Source organism: Mauremys mutica, chromosome 4 (genome assembly GCF_020497125.1).
Source record: "Mauremys mutica isolate MM-2020 ecotype Southern chromosome 4, ASM2049712v1, whole genome shotgun sequence".
NCBI lineage: Eukaryota > Metazoa > Chordata > Testudines > Geoemydidae > Mauremys > Mauremys mutica.
Window position 1 is genome coordinate 133,202,269 of NC_059075.1, and position 20,589 is coordinate 133,222,857.

A 20,589-nucleotide genomic window follows, 5' to 3' on the forward strand; every position below is an offset into this window, starting at 1 on the left:
GTCAAACGCACACTGCTTGGGTGTAAGCGGGTACATGGAGAAAGGGCACCGGGAAGGTCAGCGAGAGGGGTGGAAAGCCAGAGAGAAAGGGGCTCTGATGGGAGCAAAGTCAGGCAGGCACCCAGCAACAATGCTGGGTGAAGGGGGAAGCTTCCACCAGCCGCTGCTTCTACAGGGTGAGGAGGGTGGCATATGCACAGGGTGGAAGGCAGGTCTGCTGGGGGATCCGTGCAGCTGGACACCCGGGGTGGGCCCCCAGACTTGCCTCTGCTGTTGCGACTGCCTCTCTTCTTATGGTCGATCTCGATCGTCCCCAATACATACAGGTCACGGACCTGCAGAGAGACACACCCCGAAAGCTCTACTCACCCTGAGAGCCAAAACCCCAGGAGAGGGAACACAAGGAGCATGCGGCCCTCTGACAGAGCACCCAGCCATGCCCTCTCTCCTTCTGAGACCAAGCTGGCTAGCGACCTATGCAGCTCACCCCTGGCTCTTCCCCAGAGCTGGCTGCATTCGCTTGCTTACTGGGCCTGTGCACAGTCAGCTGCATCGTGGATTTGCAGTTCATTCCTGTGTTACCCACTGACTCTCAAGCTGTGCAGATGTACACCCGTCCCTGGGGCAAAGGGCAGCAGCCAGGTAGAATCAGTATGGGGTGGGCGGTTACAATTTGGACTATCCCATCACTCCTGTGAGAACAGGGCAGAGACCTCGCTCGGTGCTCGGCTCCCAGGAATGCAAAGGCAGCGCCAAGTGGATGCAATTATCCCTTGGTGGAGGTAACAAACCAGGCAGGGAGAGAGAAATGGCTTTAGGAACAGGGGCTGGTGCTTGTGACACCTGCCGCAAGGAGCCCCAGCAACGCAGGATCTCCGCGTGGCCTGGACGAGTTACCTGGTTGGGCTTTATGGCTTGAAGGTTGATGTTACGGTAGCGAGTGGTAGGGTCAATGCTGTACTGGCTGATGTTTTTATTGGTGTTGTCAGGGGATGTTTGAGACAGCTGCTGGTAGATGCTCTCCCTGCACAGAGGAAATGAGCCGGGTTACACACGGCTGTTCCTGCGCCGCTGATCTCAAAAGTGAGGAAGATAAAGAACCGAGGGTTCAGAAGAGGAAAATAGAAAGGAGCATAAACTTTGGCAAGTCAAGTGTAAAGGCGTAATTAGGCAGGCCAGGAGAGGGTTTGAATAGCAAGTAGCTAAAGACACAAAAACCAACGGCACATTTTTTTAAGTACATCAGAAGCAGGAAGCTGCCAAACAGTCAGTGGGACCAGTGGAGGGTCCAGGTGCTAAAGGAGCACTCAAGGAAGACAAGGCCGTTGTACACAAGTGAAAAGAATTCTTTGCACCAGCCTTCACTGCAGAGGATGGGGGGGAGATTCCCACACCTGAGCCATTCCTTTTAGGAGACAAATCTGTTGCAAAACTGTTGCAGATTAAGCAGGTTTTGGAATAAACTGATACATTAATCAGTAATAAATCAGCAGGACCAGTTGGGATTCACCCAAGACTTCTGAAGCAATTCAAATCTGATGGCAGAACTACTGCCTGTGGTATGTAACCTCTCGCTTAAATCAGCCTCTGCACCAGATGACTGCAGGATAGCTAATGTAACCCCAATTTTTTCAAAATGCTCCAGGGGCAATCCCGGGAACTACAGCCAGTAAGCATAACTTCAGTACCAGGCAAATTGGCTGAAACTACAGTAAAGAACACAATTATCAAACACACAGATGAACACTATACAGAATCATAGAATCGTAAGACTGGAACAGACCTCAAGAGGGATCGAGTCCAGTCCCCTGCACTCATGGCAGGACTGAGTATTATCTACACCATCCCTGACAGGTGTTTGTCTAAGCTGCTCTTAAAAATCTCCAATGACGGAGATTCCACAATCTCCCTAGACAATTTATACCAGTGCTTAACTACCCTGATAGTTAGGAAGTTTTTCCTAATGTCCAACCTAAATCGTCCTTGCTGCAATTTAAACCCATTGCTTCTTGTCCTATCCTCAGAGGGTTATGAGAACAATTTACCTCCCTCCTCCTTGTAACAAACTTTATGTACTTGAAGACTATTATGTCCCCTCTCAGTCTTCTCTTCTTCACACTAAACAAACCTAATTTTTTCAATCTTCCCTCATAGGTCATGTTTTCTAGACCTTTAATCATTTTTGTTGCTCTTCTCTGGACTTTCTCCAATTTGTCCACATCTTTCCTGAAATGTGGCACCTAGAACTGGACACAATACTCCAGTTGAGGCCTAATCAGTGTGGAGTAGAGCAGAAGAATTACTTCTTGTGTATTGCTTACAATACTCCTGATAATACATCTCAAAATGATGTTTGGGGAAGAGTGAAGACAGCTTTTGTAAAGGGAAATCATGCCTCACCAATCTATTAGAATTCTTTGAGGGGGTCAACAAACATGTGGACGGGGTGATTCAGTGGATATAGTGTACCTGGACTTTCAGAAAGCCTTTGACAAGGTCCCTCACCAAAGGCTCTTAAACAAATTAAGCAGTCATGGAGCTAGAGGGAAGGTCCTATCATAGACCAGTAACTTGTTAAAAGACAGAAAACAAAAGGTAGGAATAAATGGTCAGTTTTCACAATGGAGCAAAGTAAATAGCGATATCCCACAAGGATCTGTACTGGGACCAGTGCTGTTCAACATATTCATAAATGCTCTGGAAAAGGGGGTAAACAGTGAGGTGGCAAAATTTGCAGACAATATAAAATTACTCAAGCTAGTTAAGTCCAAAGCTGACTGTGAAGAGTTACAAAGGGATTCCACTGAACTGGGTGACTGGGCAACAAAATGGCAGATGAAATTCAATGTTGATAAATACCATGTAATGCACAGTGGAAAACATAATCCCAACTATACACATAAAATGATGGGGTCTAAATTAGCTGTTATCCCTCAAAAAAGATCTTGGAGTTATTGTGGATAGTTCTCTGAAAACATCTGCTCAACAGGCATCGGCAGTCAAAAAAGCGAACAGAATGTTAGGAGCCATAACGAAAGGGATAGATAATAAAACAGAAAATATTATAATGCCACTATACAAAGCAACGGTACACCCACACCTGGAATACTGCCTGCAGTGCTGGTCACTCCATCTCAAAAAAGATATATTAGAATTGGACAAGGTACAGAGAAGGGCAACAAAAATGATTAAGGGAATGGAACAGCTTCCATACGAGGAGAGATTAAAAAGACTGGGACTGTTCATCTTAGAAAAGAGACAACTGCAGAGCGGGATGTGATAGAGGTCTATAAAATCATGAATGGTGTGGAGAAAGTGAAGAGGAAAGTGTTGTTTATCCTTTCACATAACAGAAGAACTATGGTCTCCCGATGAAATGAATAGGCAGTGGGTTTAAAACAAATATAATGAAGTATTTCTTCACCCAACGCACAGTCAATCTGTGGGACTTGTTGCCAGGAGATGGTGTGAAGACCAAAAGTATAACTGGGTTCAAAACAGAATGAGATAAGTTCATGGAGAATCAGTCCATCAATGGCTGTTAGCCAAGATGGCCAGCGTGTCCCTAAACCTGCAGCTCTCAGAAGCTGGGAGTGGATAACAGGGGATGGATCACTCAACATTGCCCTGTTCTGTTCATTCCCTCTGATGCAGCTGGAACTGGCCACTGTGATAAGACAGGATACTGGCTAGATGGACCATTGGTCTGACCCACTCAGAGTGCGAGTGATCTAGGCAGACACCACAGCTATTACAGCACAGCCTGCAATCAGGTGTTTCCTGGCAGTCAATAGTCTTGAGAAGGGCTGAATTTAGTGCTAAGCAAAGGTGCCAGCTTGACCGTGCAGACTTCCCCCACACCCGAACCCTACCGTGCAGGGACCCCTCGAGGAGCCAGAAGAGAGCTCAGTCATTCCTTGCCCTCTCTGCTGAGACTCCCAGTTGTGCGTGTGATGGCTGGTTGTGCAACATAGACACCTGTCCACTAGGAACTAGACTGAGACCCAAACTCAATTCAGACAGGGCACCAGACAGTCACCGTTACTGCCCTGGGCTGGATTCCAGGGGGTGAACTGGAAGTGAAAGGCTCCGCACTGCCCTGAGCCAGCCAGTCCCCTGCGTGCCCACAAGGTTGCCAAAGCAGCTCTGAGCCATGCCCTCGGAGAGGGGACGCCCTGCTGCGGTGAGCCATGGCAGCAAAGTCAGCTGGGGAGGCAGAGTCAGCCAGCAACTTGGCACCACTGCCAATCCAAATAAGCCATGCACAACTTGGTTCTGAGCAGAGCCCCTCGCAGCAGCCATGCTACCTAGGCCTCTCCTTTGCAGGGGCCTGGAAAGAGCTGATGCACATGGATCTAAGGACGCCTCGTGCTCTGAGCACCTGATGTGCTGTATCCTACCTGCTGTACAAAGGCACCAAGTTCTCCAGAGGAGGGATTGTCCTTACATTTAGGAACGGGGGATTGCCAGACTGGATCAGATTAGGGGTCCATGTAGACTGGTATCCTGGCTCCAACAGTGACCAGCACCTGCTGCTTCAGAGGAAGGTGCAAGCACCCTGAAGTTATGGGATTACCTGCTCCCAGGGGAAGTTTCCTCCTGACCCGCTATCATTAGAGGTTGGCTTGTGCCCTGATGCATGAGGGTTGATAGCTCTTGTACTTCACCAAGCAAACACACACAACCGGGACCCCCCCCACACACACACACACATCCACCTTTGTAGGAGGAGAGTCCTCACCTCTCAGCCAGAAGATCCAGCGGGGAGGTTCCTGCCGCACATCTTTTCACCATCCAGGCAGCATCAAAGGCAGCCAAAAAACCCCGCGCCACGCCGGTGCCCAGCGGCCAGAATGGCTATAAAACAAGAGACAGAGAGAGCAGAGGGGGTGGGAGCTGCACATGTGTTCAGTAACCCTAGGGGAGGATTTTCAGAGTCTTGGCTGAGGTCCCTGGCACACAACAGCCTCTGGCTTCAAGTGCAATTGCACACACAAAAAGCAACCTGCTCATGAGGTCTGGAAGGTGAGTGCTGTGACTGGGAGCCACCCAGGCTGGTTCTCACACAGTGCTCAGCACTCACACAGCTGCTGCCTTCCTGAGTAGCTTCCAGTGGAAGAAGTCAGAGCTGCATGTCAGCAGAGGGGAGCACTCATCTGGGGAGCTCCTGCTTCAAGCCTCTCCCCTCCTTACTCCCACTCCTGACCTCTGAAAAACCAGAGCCTGGGTGTCAGCTGGGAAGCTGAGCTCTCCGAGACAAAAGGCTGCTAGTGGAGGGTGTGCTGGGGACAGAGCCATGGGGCTCAGATAGAGGATGGGACCCCGGGCTATAGAATAAACAAAGGGGAGAGATTAGAGGAGAGTCAGCTCTCTCCCTGGTTGGCTGGAAGGATGACCCTCAGCCCACACAAGCCAGAGACAGCATTCAGCCCAGAGACTCAGAGGAGCCTGGGGCTCTGGGCGGGGCACGGCTCAGAGAAGGAAAGCTTACTGGAGACACACAGCTCTGTGTGAAACTGCCTAGTTAAATGAGGCCTGGACAATTTCCAAACCCTGGGCGGGCTCTGCCATGTGTCTCAGATGCAGCTTGCAGGGAACCCAGGCTCCAGCGTGCACTTGATCTGAGTGGCTGGGCAACACAGAACCCTGCCCGGCACTGGGACCGATAGTCTCATCACTTCGGTGCCCACTGTCCAGTCATCTTTTGCACGTGGATAGTGCTTTTTGCTAGGGATCTCTCAGCCCCACACACGTTAATGAACCTGCTCAGCCTCACAGGGTGGTCGTTATCCCAGTTCAACAGAGAGGGAAACCGAGGCACACAGGGGTGAATGTTCCGTAATGTCAGTGTCAGGAATGGGACCAAAAGTCCTGATGCTCAGCCCTTGCTCAAACTACTAGCTGGCTCCATGCTATATAAGGCTCCATCTTCACTACGAGCGAGGGGTGGGGGTCCCCTGTCCGTGTGCACGCACTCATGCTAGCTTTCATCGAGCTAGCGTCAGTATTAATCGCAGCACAGTCACGATAGCGCGGGTAGCGGCAGCAGAGCACAGGCCAAGCATAAACCTGCGTGAAACCGGTGGCTACATACTGGGCCCGGCTAAGCCGCACCTCCCCTGCCGGTACCCCTGCTACCGCGGCTGCGCTGCTCTTATCCTGGCGCTAGCTCGACGAAAGCTAGCACCAGTACTTGGACACATGCAGGGGAATCCCACCGCTAGCTGGTGGTGTAGACGTGGCCTATATCAGGAGCTGCTCTTGGGCTCCTGGCATGACACCAACACTGCCCCAATTGCTACAGCATGTGTTTAAAGATGCTGTCTCGGGTTAGAGGAAGAATCACCACAGCTGGGAAACACGGGCATTGCCATGAACGGGAGTGAGGAGTGCGGCTGGTCAGTCTGCTGCCTGACGGGGAGAATTAGGGTTTGCATAAAGTCTGCCCCTGGGCTGGCTGTGCTGCCAAGGGGACACTCGCATGGAAGGAGATCCCTCCAGCCTTGCAAGCTAAGGCTGCAAAGGGATCCCGGCCAGAGCCCATCCCCCTTGCCCCCACACTTGTTCGTCTCTTGTTAGTGGGGCACTGACCTCCACCAGACAGTCTCCCACCAGCCCGATGAGCAGCCGGGCCCCGTGGCACTCGCGCACCAGGGCCGCGTTCTCCGAGCGGTTCATGCAGGTGAAGTCAAACATGTCGACATCCGGGCGGTTCCGGTGGTTCAGAGCAAACTCCAAGTCAGGCAGCTGGTAGTTGGTGGAGAAGTTGGCGGCTTCCTTGGCATAGCTGAGGAGGGCCTCTTGATTGACATTCTCAGCAGACAGCAGGCTCTCTATGTCCGCTTTGTCCTGCGGGAATAGGGTAGGGGGGTTACTCAAAAGGGGATTCCTGGCACATGTGCCCGAAAGTATATTTGTTTGTAAAGCAAAGGGATCACGTCACCACCTATCAAGATGCAGCCACCTCTGAGGTGGAACATGGCAGCTGAATAAGAGTACATAGCAACAGGCATGGGCAGGAAATATAAAGTTAGAACATATCCCACTGAAACCACAAGGAGCGATGTAGGTCAGCAGGAAGTAACACTCATCTGGAAATTTGCCAGGACACATGCACTCCGGCAAGGAGCGCCATAGAGCTTTAGTGGTTGGCACCTTCCATTTTAAGTCTCATCCAGAAAATGGTCTTTCCAGCAGCACTCTGCTCCTAGCACCACACTGGTGCATTGGCCCAGGGTACATCTACACTGCAGCCCCCCGAGTGTGACTGCACCTTAGGCTGCGGTAGTAGCCATGCTAGCTTTAATCTAGGTACTGGAGCCGTGAAGCCATGGCAGTACGAGCTGCCCAAACCCACCTGCAGGGGCAGCTCTAGGCACCAGCAAAACAAGCTGGTGCCTAGGGCGGCAAAATCTAGGGGGCGTCCCCTGCGGCCGGGGGGGGCGGCAGGCTGGGCCAGCGGACCTGCCGCAGTCATGCCTGTGGGAGGTCCACCGGAGCCCCGGGACAACTGGACCTGCCGCAGGCATGACTGCGGAGGGGGTGCTCGTCCGGCGGCTCGGCTGGACCTCCCGCAGGCATGACTGCGGCAGCTCAAGCGGAGCCGCCGGACCCGCGAACCGTCCGCAGCCGCGGGAGGTCCAGCCGAGCCACGCGGGACCAGCGGTCCCTCTGCAGTCATGCCCGCGGGAGGTCCGCTGCTCCCGCGGCTCCGGGGCGCCTCCCGCGCATGACTGCTTGGGGCGGCCAAAAACATAGAGCCGCCCCTGCCCACCTGGACCTTCACACACTGAAGCAGCTCCGCCGGCCAGGACCTGAGCGACCCACATTAACGCTAGCTTGGGTACGCCAGCCGGAACGGCAGTCACACCCAGTGCTCGTGGGCTAGACGTACCCTAGAGAGAGAGAAGTGCCTCTCAGCGAATCCCCGGCACCATTTTTGCATCCTCTGGAGGCCTCCCAGCCAAGCACTGACCCCAGCCCTTGCAAGTGCTGCCAGGATGGTAGCACAATGCCCCACGCCTCCACGTACATGTACCTTATGTTCCAATACGCTGGGCACGTGCAACCCAGGCCAGTGCCCTGGTGAACTCAGCTGTTTGGTCCCATCTCTCCCGCCCTGTTATTACGACTAGAAGAAGGAAAGTGACTGGAATTCAGATTCCCAGAGCTCAGTCCCCAACACGCTAACTACCCACAGCCCTGCCCACGGCTGCCAGTCTCCTCCCCATGCCCGTGCTAGGCCCCACGAGCCCTCTCACCTGCACAATGACCCCTTTTTTGAGCAGGCTCTGTTTTTTGGCCGTCATGACAAAATAGTGGGTGTCGTCTTTGTAGTAGACAATGTTCTCCAAGTCGATACCTGGCATGGGCAAAGGGATAAAGAGAAGGTTGAGCTGGAGCTGGGCCGAGAAAGCTGGCGTGAGAATGCCATCCGAGGACAGGCAGCTGCCCCACAACCTGCTCCAGCCACAGACAGACAGGCACGAGGGCCAGAAGGAACGCAGCAACCACCATCCCAGATGAGGCCAGGGAGCCATCTACTTCTATGGGGCAGGGGTCTCCAACAATGGCCAGTAGCAGCTACTTCACTGAAGGAGATAAAACCCCCACAATGGACACATGCCATAGAGAAGTTTCTTCCTGACCCCAGGCTGTTAGTAGTTGGCGTGTGCCCTGATGCATGAGAGTTTATATCTGTTTTATATGTATACAAGAACATAAGTATCCAAATGCAACATCACTTTTGATGCTCTTACTGTGCATATCACAAAAATGTGCAGCTGGAAGGGACCTGAAGAAGTCATCTAATCCATCCCCCACATAAAATTCTGGCCCAGTCCAGCCTCCATATAACCCTCTGGTCTCAGTGCTATCTAGTGGCAGTGAGTCCCACAAGCGAATGAAGCATCACATGAAAGAGAACTTCCTTTTCTCAGTTTTAAGTAGGTTCGTTTTTAATTTCACTGAGGGTCCCTTGTTCTTGTGGTATGACACAGGGTCAACGGAGGTGCCCCATTAATGTCCTTTCTGCAGTTGGCTAGGTTATACACTGTATTTCCCCCTCTGGTAGCTTTCCGTCTTCCCAGCTCAGGCTGACGGCAAATGGCACAATTACCTGAAGCCCCTGGGGGAGAGAGGGACCGTCTCTTTGTTCTGTGTTTGTACAACGCCTGGCACTGTGGGGGGCTGGGCCATGATTGGGGCTCCCATGTGCTACCACAAATCAAATAAACAACATCAGCAGCCCCTGATCTCAGTGCTGGAGTCCCCTTCTCTGAGCACACCCTCTGCTGAGAAGGGACCCCTGCTGCCTGTTGAATGCCCCCCCTCCCCTCGGCCCCATCGCACAGCAGGGGGTGGGTTGATGCAGCCCTGGAGGACGGGGGATGCACAGGGGAAGGGGTTAGCTGACGGGGGGAGGCCCGGCCGACCCGTTTTGTTGTAGAGGTTCTGGAAGAACTGCTGGTTGTAGATGCGGGCCACACCGCTGATCTCGGCCACCTCCACCTCGGCCCGGCTGTGGCGGTTGACGAAGTTGGTGGTGATGCCGATCGCCAACTTCCCGCGCGTCTCCTTCCGCTTGAACCCTGGGGACAGACACACAGACACCGCGCCTGTCAGGCGTGCCGGGGCCCTTCCTAGCCCACAGGAAAGGGGGCATTGGCAATGCAGGGAAGAGCCTGTTGGGGGGGGTGGAGGCAAGGAAGAGGGGTGCAGGCCGAATCAGGCTGGCGAGGGCCCGAACATACCCTCAGGGGTGCAGCGTCCTTGTCTGCTATTCGGCAGCTCCAAGAACTACACCGCCCGACATTCAGGGCGCTCTGTCTGCAGCAAGTACCAAGGCACCAGTGGCGGTAGGAGCGGGGTTTGAGAAGGGCCTGGACCAAGCCCCAGCTCTGAACCTCCCAACCTCTGTGGGCCAGCGCCAAGCTGGCAGTGCACAGCCAGAAGGCAGGACCACGTACCGATTACTGAGCACTGAGGGGGAATTGCACCCTGCCCCCAGGTGCTCCCGGCCCAGCACAGACGCTGGGGAGAGAGGGAAGCACCATTCGGGGCCTGGGGGGACAGTGGCCCAGGAAGGGAGGTCCCCACTGTTTGGTTTTCTCAGGGAGGAGGCAGGCCTGGAGGCCGGGTGGTTCTGGGCCATAGGGGCCCCTGCACAAGCACTGGGAACGCCCCGCTGCATGATGCTACATGCATTTTAAGGTAGCAGCTGTCCAGCCCTGCGGCCCTGCAGATGTTCGGGGCAAGCCTCAGCAGGTGGCGTGACCAGCCCCGGCTATCAGGAGCCGAGCTGTCTCAAGGCCTCTTCTCCCACTCCCCCGTCTCCCGCCCCAGACCCTTCACAGTACAAGCCACGGCGCCGAGCTGCCTGGCTCACGCACATGCCCTGCTCCAGAGAACACTGCATCCCTCCCGCCCCCGCCCCGCCCCAGGCCGGGACTCCATATCCTGCCGACAGACTCCAGCCCCACTGGGTGGGGACCCACGAGAACTGAGCAGAGAGAGAATGACCCCCATCCGCCCCCACGCCAGCCCTTCAGCCTCTCTCTCTGCTCCCCTCACCCGCGAGAAGAGACTCGATCAGAGTCCCGGGACCCATCGGCCCAGCTGACGCAACCAGAAGCACCATTGCCTCCCCTTAGCCTGGCCACCCTGAGAAGGCCCCTCCTAGGCCAATGCTGCTGGCCAGCCCCTGGGTAACGGGGTGCGTCCGGCCTGAGAGGGGTCCCCGTTAGCCTCCGAGCCCTGTAGGACTGTACGTGTCCCCGAGGTAGAGGAGAAGGAACATCCAGCTACAGAGGAAATGGAGCTCTCCCAGCCCCTCTAGCCAGGCTAAGCTCCGCAGCCTCATGCAGCCTCCCACCCCAGGCTGGGAGAGGAGGGGGACACATGAGCTGTAGCTCACGAGTGGGCCCTCACCTTCAGGCACAAATTTGCCTCCTCCGGCTGAGATGAGGACGTCAAATTCATACTGCCCCACGGGAGAGGAGCTGGGCTGGAGTGCAGCCTTCCAGCCACCACCTGCGGAGAAAGACAATGGAGAAGGGGGCGTCAGAGGGGGCCTGATCGACACCCCAATATGAAAACTCCCCCATCCCCGTCAGGAACGTTTATACATAAAGTGGGGGGGTGTGGTCTAGTGGTTTGAGCTTGCGGCTTGGCGTCAGGAGTTCTGGATTCTAATCCTAGCTCTACCAATAACTCACTGCATGACTTTGGGTGAGTCACTTTTCTGCTCTGTGCCTCAGTTTCCGCATCTGAACAATGGGGATAATGGTACTGGCCCCACCCCCTGGAGATGGGAGGAGTTTGTGAAGCTGGATTAGCATTTGTGGCACCGGTATTGTTGTTTAAAATAAAACAAAAACCTCAGGAGCAGACCAGACTGAGGGGAAACCGACCCACAGCTCAAAACCACGTCACGAGTGTGTTAGTCATCTGCAGAGACTTCAGTCTGGGTCAGCAGCAGTTAGCAGGAAAAGAGGATGAATCCCCCAACCCCTCCTCAACCTATCTGAGGGCAGATCTCCCTGTTCTCCGGGGAACAGGCTAGCCCTAGGCAGGGGTGCCAGCACCGTCGGCACGGCACAGATTGGATTTCAGCCAGTGATGGCTGGAATGAGTCCGGGCCACAAGGCTCCAGCTTCCCTACCCCGTCCGCTCCCCTTCGCTGCAGGGGGGATGAGCCCCTTAAACTGCACGTTGACGTGAATTTCAACCCCCAGCAGCAAGGCGACTTTCAGGAGGATCAGCTGCAACTGACGGATACCTGGAGAGAGAAGGACAGAGTGATGGAGCAGAAATCAAAGCTCCCCAGAGATCAGTCGCAGACAAAGCCCATTCGAGTCCATCCCCTACCCAGCGCCCCTGCCTTGTGGGTCCCAGACTCCGACCGCTCCCTGCTATCTGACCCAAGGCAGCTCCCTAGCTACTTGCCTGCCAGCTACAGACTTGGGGTCTGGACCTCTCCCCGCCATGGGACGCAGGCTGCTTTAGCAGAGCGGGCGGCTGGCACTGCAGAATCCCCTGGAGCGGCGCTGGGGTGGGGGGACCCCTCCGATGTGCAGACCCAGCTTGAAGAGCATGGGAGATGGGTCTCGGCCCCAGAAGGCAGGTGCCATCTGTGTTTATTGTGCAGGCTGGGAGCAAAGCTGCCCTTGGTGGGAAATGGAGTGTGGGGGGAGCTGAAATCCTCCAGGGGCATGCTGGGATGGGGCTCCCTTCGGGACAGCAGGGCCCCAGACCCCAACTCACCCAGCCACAACCACAGGGTACCTTGGCCATTGCACCAGCCTCCCCGACAACCCCAGCCTCAGTGCCCCATGCATTGCCCCCCCACCCTACCCGCCCAGCCACAGTGGCAGGGCACATTGGTCACTGCCACAATCCCCACAAGCCGCAACATGCCTCCGGCCCAGCCCTGTCCACCCCCACACACAACCAACCCCTGCCACAGCGCACCGGGCACTGTCCTGTCACCCAACCCCCCCAGACCCCAGAGCTGTGCCTGCCCTGCTTCCCCGGCCCCACTCACTGATGTGGTCCAAGGCCCCAGTGCAGAAGCGCCCGTAGAACTTCTTGGCGCCCAGCGCCCGCAGGTCGTGGATGGTGAAAGGCCAGAGGTGCAGCACGTTGTTGCGGGAGAAGGAGTCTCTCTTCTCCACCAGCACGACGTGGGCTCCCAGGAAGGCCAGCTCGATGGCGGTGCGGAGCCCGCAGGGGCCGGCCCCGATGATCAGGCACTGGAAGGAGCAGTGACAGAGCTGGGTGCCCAGGGCAGAACGCAGGAGGCTCCTCGCTGGGAATAAGGCTGGGAATAAGCCCACCAGAACACAGCCCCCCTCCCAGTGCTGATCTCTTGGGACGGGTGCGTCTGTCCCCCTGGGGGGCAGAAGGGCCTGACTAGCTGAGGGAGGGGAGACTAGGCCAGGCTGGGATCTCAAGGCCTGGCAGGGCTGAGAACTGGGGTGAAGTGAGCGTATTGCAGACAGGAGAGAGCAGGGGGTCTACACTGCAGCAGCCAGGTGACTCCGGCTGAGCTGATGGAGTCAGGAAATCACTCCAACCCCCTTTGACACAAGGCACGAGTCACACCACTGGGAGGGGAGTGCACACAAACCCTAGGCTAGAAAGGCCTCCAGCTCCCGTCTCCCCTCTTCCCACATCGGGTCTGACTCCCCCGCATTTTCACTGGGCCAGAATCAGGGTGATCTGCTGAAAACTCAGGCCTTGGCTGCACTGGGGATTTGTCCTGGTTACAGCCCCCCCACTGGGGGATGGGCAAAGCCTCTAGCTGCCGTGATTTGCACCTGTGCAGCTAGCCCCGGATTCGAGCAGGGGTGAGCTGTCCCCAGCACAAGCCGCCACTTGGTGTGTCAGTCCTGTGAGTTTGCACCAGTGCAGCTATGCTGGGTGGTGTTCAATGAACACTCGGTGCCCAAGGTGCTCACGGAAGATCTCTTTGCAGACTCTCTGCCTGGGAAGCTCAGCCCTTGAAGGCACAGCTCTGCCAATACCACCCACTGATGGCTGAATTCCTCAGCGTAGACAAGGAAGCCCCACTTTCCCTCTGCTGGGAATTCAGCGAGCTGAATCGTTACACGTTTTAAAACAATGTGTTTTAGTCTCGGTCCCAGTTGTTCTCATCCAAGGACAGATAATGGGGGATCTAATCTCTCTCCCAAGCCGAGTTAGAGTGAACAGCACCACCCTCGACTCTCCCCCAGCACTGACACTGCCTGCAAGGAAGCCATTAACTCCCTGTTCTCCACAAGGGGACACAGGCAGAGAGCTCTGGCTCCTTGCTCCCCACCCCTCCTGCATGCCCTGGGGCCTGTAGTGTCTCTTGGATACAGCAGACACGCAGTACATCCCCCGACTTGGCCAGCATGGTTTCGGGAACACTCCCGCCTGGAGCACTAGTGGAGACAGGGCCCAAGTAAATTTCCCGAACCATACTAGCACAGGCAGAGCTCACCAGGAAGCTGCACCACACCTGCCCTTCCAGCAAGGGGCTCAATTTGCATCACAGGTGGGGTTGTTGAACTGCCAAGACCTGTTTATTCACAATGTCAACACCACAAGCCACTGCACATCCTATCAGGAGCGACACAGGGTGCTCAGATACCCTCTCTGATCCACTCAGCCCTGCCTGGAGAGGACAAACCATTCATCCCTGAAGAGAGCATTGTCATCAGCTAGCTCTGGGCTTACCCCACACCTGCAATGCACCCCACCCCACTCCCAGTCTCAGTGCAACGAACCACAGCTGCCTACAGACAAACACCACGGTTGACAGTGAGGATTCGAACCCACGACTCCCCTTACTGGAAGCACAAGCCCCCACCACCTGAGGTAAAAGAGCAGCTCCATTAGCTATAACTTAGTAGTAGGTTGTTACAGTTACTTGGACCAGCCACTAGGAGGAGGCAAATCACACAGTTAGTCTGTGTAATACCTCCCCCTTGCTCTCAGCATGGGCCCTTCCCTGGTTATACCAGCCATGCCCTCCCTTCTTACCTTGGTGTTGGCACATGCCTTTCCCTGGTCATAGTCTTTGTGTCCAGCCTTCTTATCCAGCTTGCCCCATAGGGCCTTGGCACTCCAGTAGTTAAGGCAGGACTTGAGCTTATGGTAGAACTGCAGTTGGCCCTTGTGCTCCAGAGCCAGCTGCTCACACAAGGCCTGGAAGCTGCTCAGCACCTCCTCGCAGTGGTTGGCACGGAGGAAGGTTTCGAAAAGGGAGTGAGCCGGGTTACCCTGCTCCCCATCCTGAGTGTTCATCCTGGGCACTCGGGGTCAAGAAAGGAGTCTGGAAAGGAGGGAGCAAACCACAGACTGAGCGAGGGAGGCGCTGCAGAGACGCCACCTCTCAAACAACCCCCATTTCACGGATGTTACCCAAAGGCATGACACAGGGGAAGGGAAACCAGCCCCACGGGATCGCTCTAGCAGATCGGACCATGTAGCCCGGTCTCCTGCCGCTAGCTGGCCAACACCCAATGCTGCAGAGGAGGACGCACACACATACACACACCAAAACCCACGATGTGCCAAGCTAATTGTCCAATTATAACAGAGCCCACTTAGGGCAACAGCAGGATTTGAACCCAAGAGCTTCAGAGCTAAAAGCATGAGTGTCTACTGCTTGTGCCAACAGATTAAGACCTAAGACAGCCTTCAGATATGTTACATTTCACAGCTTACACGCAAAGATGTTAGAACATCAAATACTCTGCTGGGAGGTTGCAACATTTTTTTTGTTTTTATTCTTAGAATCCAGAAAGATAACACTGTGACGTTCCCCTGGTGTTATCTGGACCGGCGATCTGCTAGGTCACTCCAGCCCTCGGCTCTGGGAGCCAGCCTCACCCTGCTCCGCTGTGAGAACCCTCACTCCTGGGCTGTTCACACACAGCCTCTGGCATGTCAGCTGCTCCCAGCTAAGTGAATGAACACTTTTGGCCAGCCGCTGCTTGGATTGTGCAACCGAATGACACTAGCCAATATCGCCGGTCCCAGACACAATCCTAGGAATCTCCGTCTTGCACTGTCCAGTTATGCCCACTGGACGCTGCAAGCTTATATGAGTTCATCAATTTAACAAAGACATTGATATGTACCAGGCTTATTATCCTGTGCTAGCATCAGCTAAAGTAGGAGCAGAGAGAGCGTGGGCTAAAGAACTCTAGGCAGAGCGTTCAGATCTGGTGCACAGAGCAAGGCTCCCATGGCCACATTTAGGCACCTGAATCCAAGCGACCCACAAACCCCACCAAACTCCTTAGGAGCTGCAGAGGCTCAGCCTCTCTGGATATCCCCTCTGGGATTTAGAAGCCAAGTGTGAACGTCCTGGCCCAAGAATTGTAGCAATCAGCCCCTTGTGCAAGTGTGACATCAGGGAGACAGGTTAGAAGTCGGCTTCAATGCTGGGCAATTTCCTATGTGCAATGTGCACCTGAAACACACAAAGTGGATCTGGGGAGTTTCGTAGTCTTTTCCTGTGGCATCAGCAGAGGACATTCTTCCTTCCTCTTTATCAGCCATCCAGTTTCGGGAGGGAAGGAGGTTTCCCTACCAGAGAGGGAGCCAGGGCTACCTTAAGCGGGCCGGATGTGAGCTGGGACCAGCCGCAGCCCCAGATTTCAGCAGCCTTGCAAAAGCTCCCCAAGAGACCAGCTGTGGGGCAGGAGGCTGCCAGCTGGGGAGGGGGAAGTTTAGCAAAGAGAACAGAAAGCAGCAGAGGTGTCTGGAATCTACCCGAAGTGGGTGGTAGCTGGTGGTTAGAGTAAATGACTTTGTATAAGTTGCCTTTTTGCGCTGCCCACATCTGACCAGTACAGGCCAACTCCTCTCCCCCCCGCCCCCTCTCCCCGGCATCAGTGGGAGTTTGGTCATTGACTTCAATGGGATCAGGAATCTTACCCCCTCCTCCATCACCTTCTGTTTAGCCCGTGTCCATATGTGAGAGTCCACCACCAGTTTAGCTGCACTGGTGCAAATCCCCAGTGTAGCCGGGCTCTGAGTTGCAGTTTGCACTGGTGCAGCTTCCCCTGGTTTCAAGCAGGGGCGGAGCTCTGCTGGCATGAATAGCACCTTTGCCTGACTGCATTCGTGCAGGAACCCCGGCAAGCCCCCAAGGCCTTTGTTTAGAATTAACTGCTGCTCTGGGTGCTATCTGGATAAAAAACATTTCATACTCTTGCTAGGAGCTTGCAATGTAACACTGCTTTATTTCTCAGAATCCAGAACAGTGGTTCTCAACCAGGGGTACACATGCCCCTGGGAGTACGCATGCCTCTGGGGGTACGCAGAGGTCTTCCAGGGAGCACATTGACTCATCTAGATATTTGCCCAGTTTTACAACAGGCTACAGAAAAAGCACTAGCGAAGTCAGTACAAACTAACATTTCATAGATACATAAATATATACTGCTCTATATACTATGCACTGAAATGTAAGTACAATATTTATATTCCAGTGGATTTATTTTATAATTATATGGTAAAAATAAGAAAGTCAGCAATTCAGTAATAGTGACTGGGTCACTTTTGTATTTTTGTGTCTGATTTTGTAAGCCAGTAGTTTTTAAGTGAGTTGAAACTTGGGGGTACTCAAAACAAATCAAACTCCTGAAAGGTGTACAGTAGTCTGGAAAGGTTGAGGGCCACTGATCCAGAATACACAAGAACCCCAAACAGAGAAAAACAAAGCAGGCTGCTCCCTAAACATCAAGGCACAACTCACCTCACTTGGCTGGCTGCAAACTGACTCCAATATCTGACTCTGATTCCATGCTCTTTGCCACTGACCCCTGGCCCCTAGCCTACAGGCTAATGGAACACCCCTTCCCACTCTTAAAATGAGAGCTTGCAATTCCAACACAGTCCTCACTACACAACACTGGGTAGTGCCGCAAACCCCAGCCTGTTGTGTGTTCTCTCCTACCTCGGACACCAAATCACTGCCAGGCAAGCTCCAATTCCAGGATCTTTATCACAGGTGAGACAAGCACAAAGCACACAGCAGTGTTTCCCTCTCCTGCTAAGCTTCCAGACAGGGAATGCCTGCATTTGACTTGCAAATTACACAGACTGGAATGGAACTGACAAGGTCGGGGACTCCTCCAAGGAAGAGGCTTAGAAGGATTTGCCTCAAGACCCATGGGAGAGCTACGAAAATTCACAGCTTCTTCCCTGGAGGGAGATCAGTTTCCTCTAAGTCTCTGCACTAAGCCACTCCCAATGAAGAAACAGGTAGGTCAAGGGTGCTCCTGGCTGTAAAGCCCTACAGCATGTCAGATACCTGTCCAGGGTCCCCCTCAGCACAGAAGTGTCTGGTGAAAGGCCCACAGCAAGTTGCAGAGAGAAATGTCAAGATGCCAAAGCCCTCCACAGGGTATCCAAGGGATTACGGCCAAAGATGGAGGAGACATACCAGGGAGGCACAATCATCCCTTAGCATTCCCACTGTCTCAGTGTAATATACGCATTTGGGGCAGATCTTTGCCCTGGCTCTTCTCCCACATCCCAAATCAATCTGTTGCCAGAATGAGCACCACCTAGATGCCTATTCAGCTTAGGACTTGTTTCTCAACTGGAGTGGTGGGTGTCCCTGACTTCTGAAATATCAGGGCCACCGAAACGGTGTTCTGCCCAAGGTGCTGTGCTCTGTGAGGTCAGGAAACATTTTACCAATGGGGAAACTGAGGCACATAGAAATTGTGCAGGAAGCCTGGGGCAGAGCTAGGAATTGAACCCTGGTTCTCACCGGGTTCCCAGCCCAGTGCCCCAGCGCCATCCCCCCAATGCAATAGGGCTTTTAAGCAATAGAACATTACCATAAACTGGGACCTAGCAGTGTGCTCAGCGCTGTACAGAGAAAGTCTTGCCCCAAGGAGCATGCCCTCTAGCCTCTATAGCATCAGGCAGCACATACTTGAGCAATTATATCCTCTCCCCGGGGGCGCGGTGTCACGGGGCCAAAGGCAGAGTGAGCAGCTAGCCAACATGCTCAGTAATTGCCTTGAGACACGCTTCCTGCTGTGGTTCGTGCTGTTATGAAATGTAATTTACGGCACACACAAAAATAGAACATATTCGCCGCCGAGAGGTGACTGGGGAGACCTGAATCACTCAGGGCCATCTACAGCCCAATTAAAACCACATCAACCCAGGGGGGCTGGAACAATTTTTGTAATGGGGCTGCTGCTGATGGAAATCATGTATTTGGTGTTTGTTATTCCCAGTTCAAGCCAGGGGGTGCGGAAGCGCCCCTAGTTCCAGCACCACTGCATCAACCATTCAAGAGTCACGCAATGGTGTTATCCCTCCTTCTCTTCAGCTTGGAACAAACAGCACACGGCATTAAAGGCTATTTGGGGCTAGCTAGTTCCCATCCATGTCTCTGCCCATCCGTTCCACTCAACCAGACAGTAAGTGCCAGGAAATGAGCGGCTGTGAATGCTGAACAATACAATGGGACAATACAATACATAGGAAAAGCACAATGGAAAAGGTCAGTTGGACATTACGGCCTCCGGCCCAGATCCCCAGAGGTCCCAGGTTTGGCTCCGCTGCAATCCACATAACACCAACCAAACCCTGTAGATGCCTAAGGTTCAGCCTTTGGGCATGGGCACTGCTGCCTCCCTTAGGCGCCTGGTACCTAGCTCCCACCTAAGGCCCAGAGCGATTCACAAACCGGGGGAAGACAGGTATTCGGCCAACCTACGTTGCATGTGCAGCCTGATGCAAAAGGTGTGCTCAGAGGCTGCGTCCCAGATTGGGTTGGGTCCCATTCAAAATCCATCCAGAGACAACCCGGTGGGGCCACCCACCTTCTAAGTCTTATCCCTGGTGGCTAGAGCACTCACCAGAGAAGTAGGAGAGTCAGGGTTAATTCCCTCCCAATCTGGTCCACGCCAAATCATTGTTTCATTATTTAGCCACAGTGGAACAGCTTCAGCAAGCGAGACTAAGGCCTGGTCTACACTAGGGGGGCGTGTCGATGTAAGATACGCAACTTCAGCTACGGGAATACCGTAGCTGAAGTCGACGTATCTTATTCCGACTTACCTCCCGTCCTCACGGCACGGGATCGACGTCCGAGGCTCCCCCGTCGACTCCACTACCGCCGCTCGCTCCGGTGGAGTTCCGGAGTCAATGGGGAGAATGTTCGGGGATCGATATATCGCGTCTAGATGAGACACGATATATCGATTCCCGATAAATACGGCGGGTAGTCTGGACGTACCCTGAGGATCACCACATCAGGCCATTCTCTAGCTCAGGTAGGGTGACCAGATGTCCCAATTTTATAGGGACAGTCCCAATTTTGGGGTCTTTTTCTTATATAGGCTCCTATTACCCCCCACCCCCGTCCTGATTTTTCACACTTGCTGTCTGGTCACCCTAAGCTCAGGGCACACTGGGGAGACCCCTGTTCAAATCCTTTCTCCCCCAGCAGAGCTAGGTGCTTGGAATAGGGTCACCCTCTTGTCGGCATCTCCCACTGGCCAGCTTCAACATACACATACACCCCGCCCGCCGCTTAGCGTGCTGGCCCTTGTGCATCGCATTCGGATGCACCTCACTCTCCCTAGGTCATTGTACAGGGGGCCCCGGTGCCCAGCTCTGCTTTGTGGATCACAGTGTTCCTGTGATTTGCTAGGCACCTAAAAGTAAGGTGCCATGACACCGAGCGTTGCAAGTGGATCTGGGCCTCTGTCTACACTGGAACTGGCTTTAAACTCTTCTCCAGCAGCGAACCCAGTTTGGAGCACGGATTTGGCTGGGAAATACGAACGGGGCCAAATCTCATTCTCATACGACCTCGTGCTGAGACAGCGAATTTCACTTGTCGATCTCAAGGAGCTTTCCCAAGGAGGGTCGGGGTCAGTATAAAGCATTTTAGAATCATAGGGCCACCATTTCATATGATCTCAAAACCCACCCCTGAGCCACATTGTCCCAAGAGTTCAGCACCCCAATAACGGCCCAGATTTTTCAAGAGGGGGGTGAGTTCTTGTGAAAATCTGGCCCCCCACTGCGGGTGCAGCGGAGCTGCTGAACGTCTGG

At 54.2% G+C, this 20,589-nt stretch overlaps 1 protein-coding gene across 1 annotated transcript in view; it reads right to left on the reverse strand.

Moving 5' to 3' along the window:
• Nucleotides 1-20,589, reverse strand: part of LOC123369068 (F-actin-monooxygenase MICAL1-like) — a 43,691-nt gene that overhangs the window by 16,285 nt on the left and 6,817 nt on the right. Inside the window, exons 2-11 of the mRNA XM_045014434.1 lie at nt 14,530-14,821; nt 12,545-12,752; nt 11,663-11,779; nt 10,930-11,031; nt 9,435-9,590; nt 8,262-8,362; nt 6,592-6,849; nt 4,742-4,857; nt 898-1,024; nt 266-335 (exon numbers count right to left, since the gene is read on the reverse strand). Of these exons, the coding sequence (XP_044870369.1) occupies nt 266-335; nt 898-1,024; nt 4,742-4,857; nt 6,592-6,849; nt 8,262-8,362; nt 9,435-9,590; nt 10,930-11,031; nt 11,663-11,779; nt 12,545-12,752; nt 14,530-14,793 (1,519 nt within the window). The 5' untranslated portion in view covers nt 14,794-14,821. The remainder of the gene's footprint in view (nt 1-265; nt 336-897; nt 1,025-4,741; nt 4,858-6,591; nt 6,850-8,261; nt 8,363-9,434; nt 9,591-10,929; nt 11,032-11,662; nt 11,780-12,544; nt 12,753-14,529; nt 14,822-20,589) is intronic.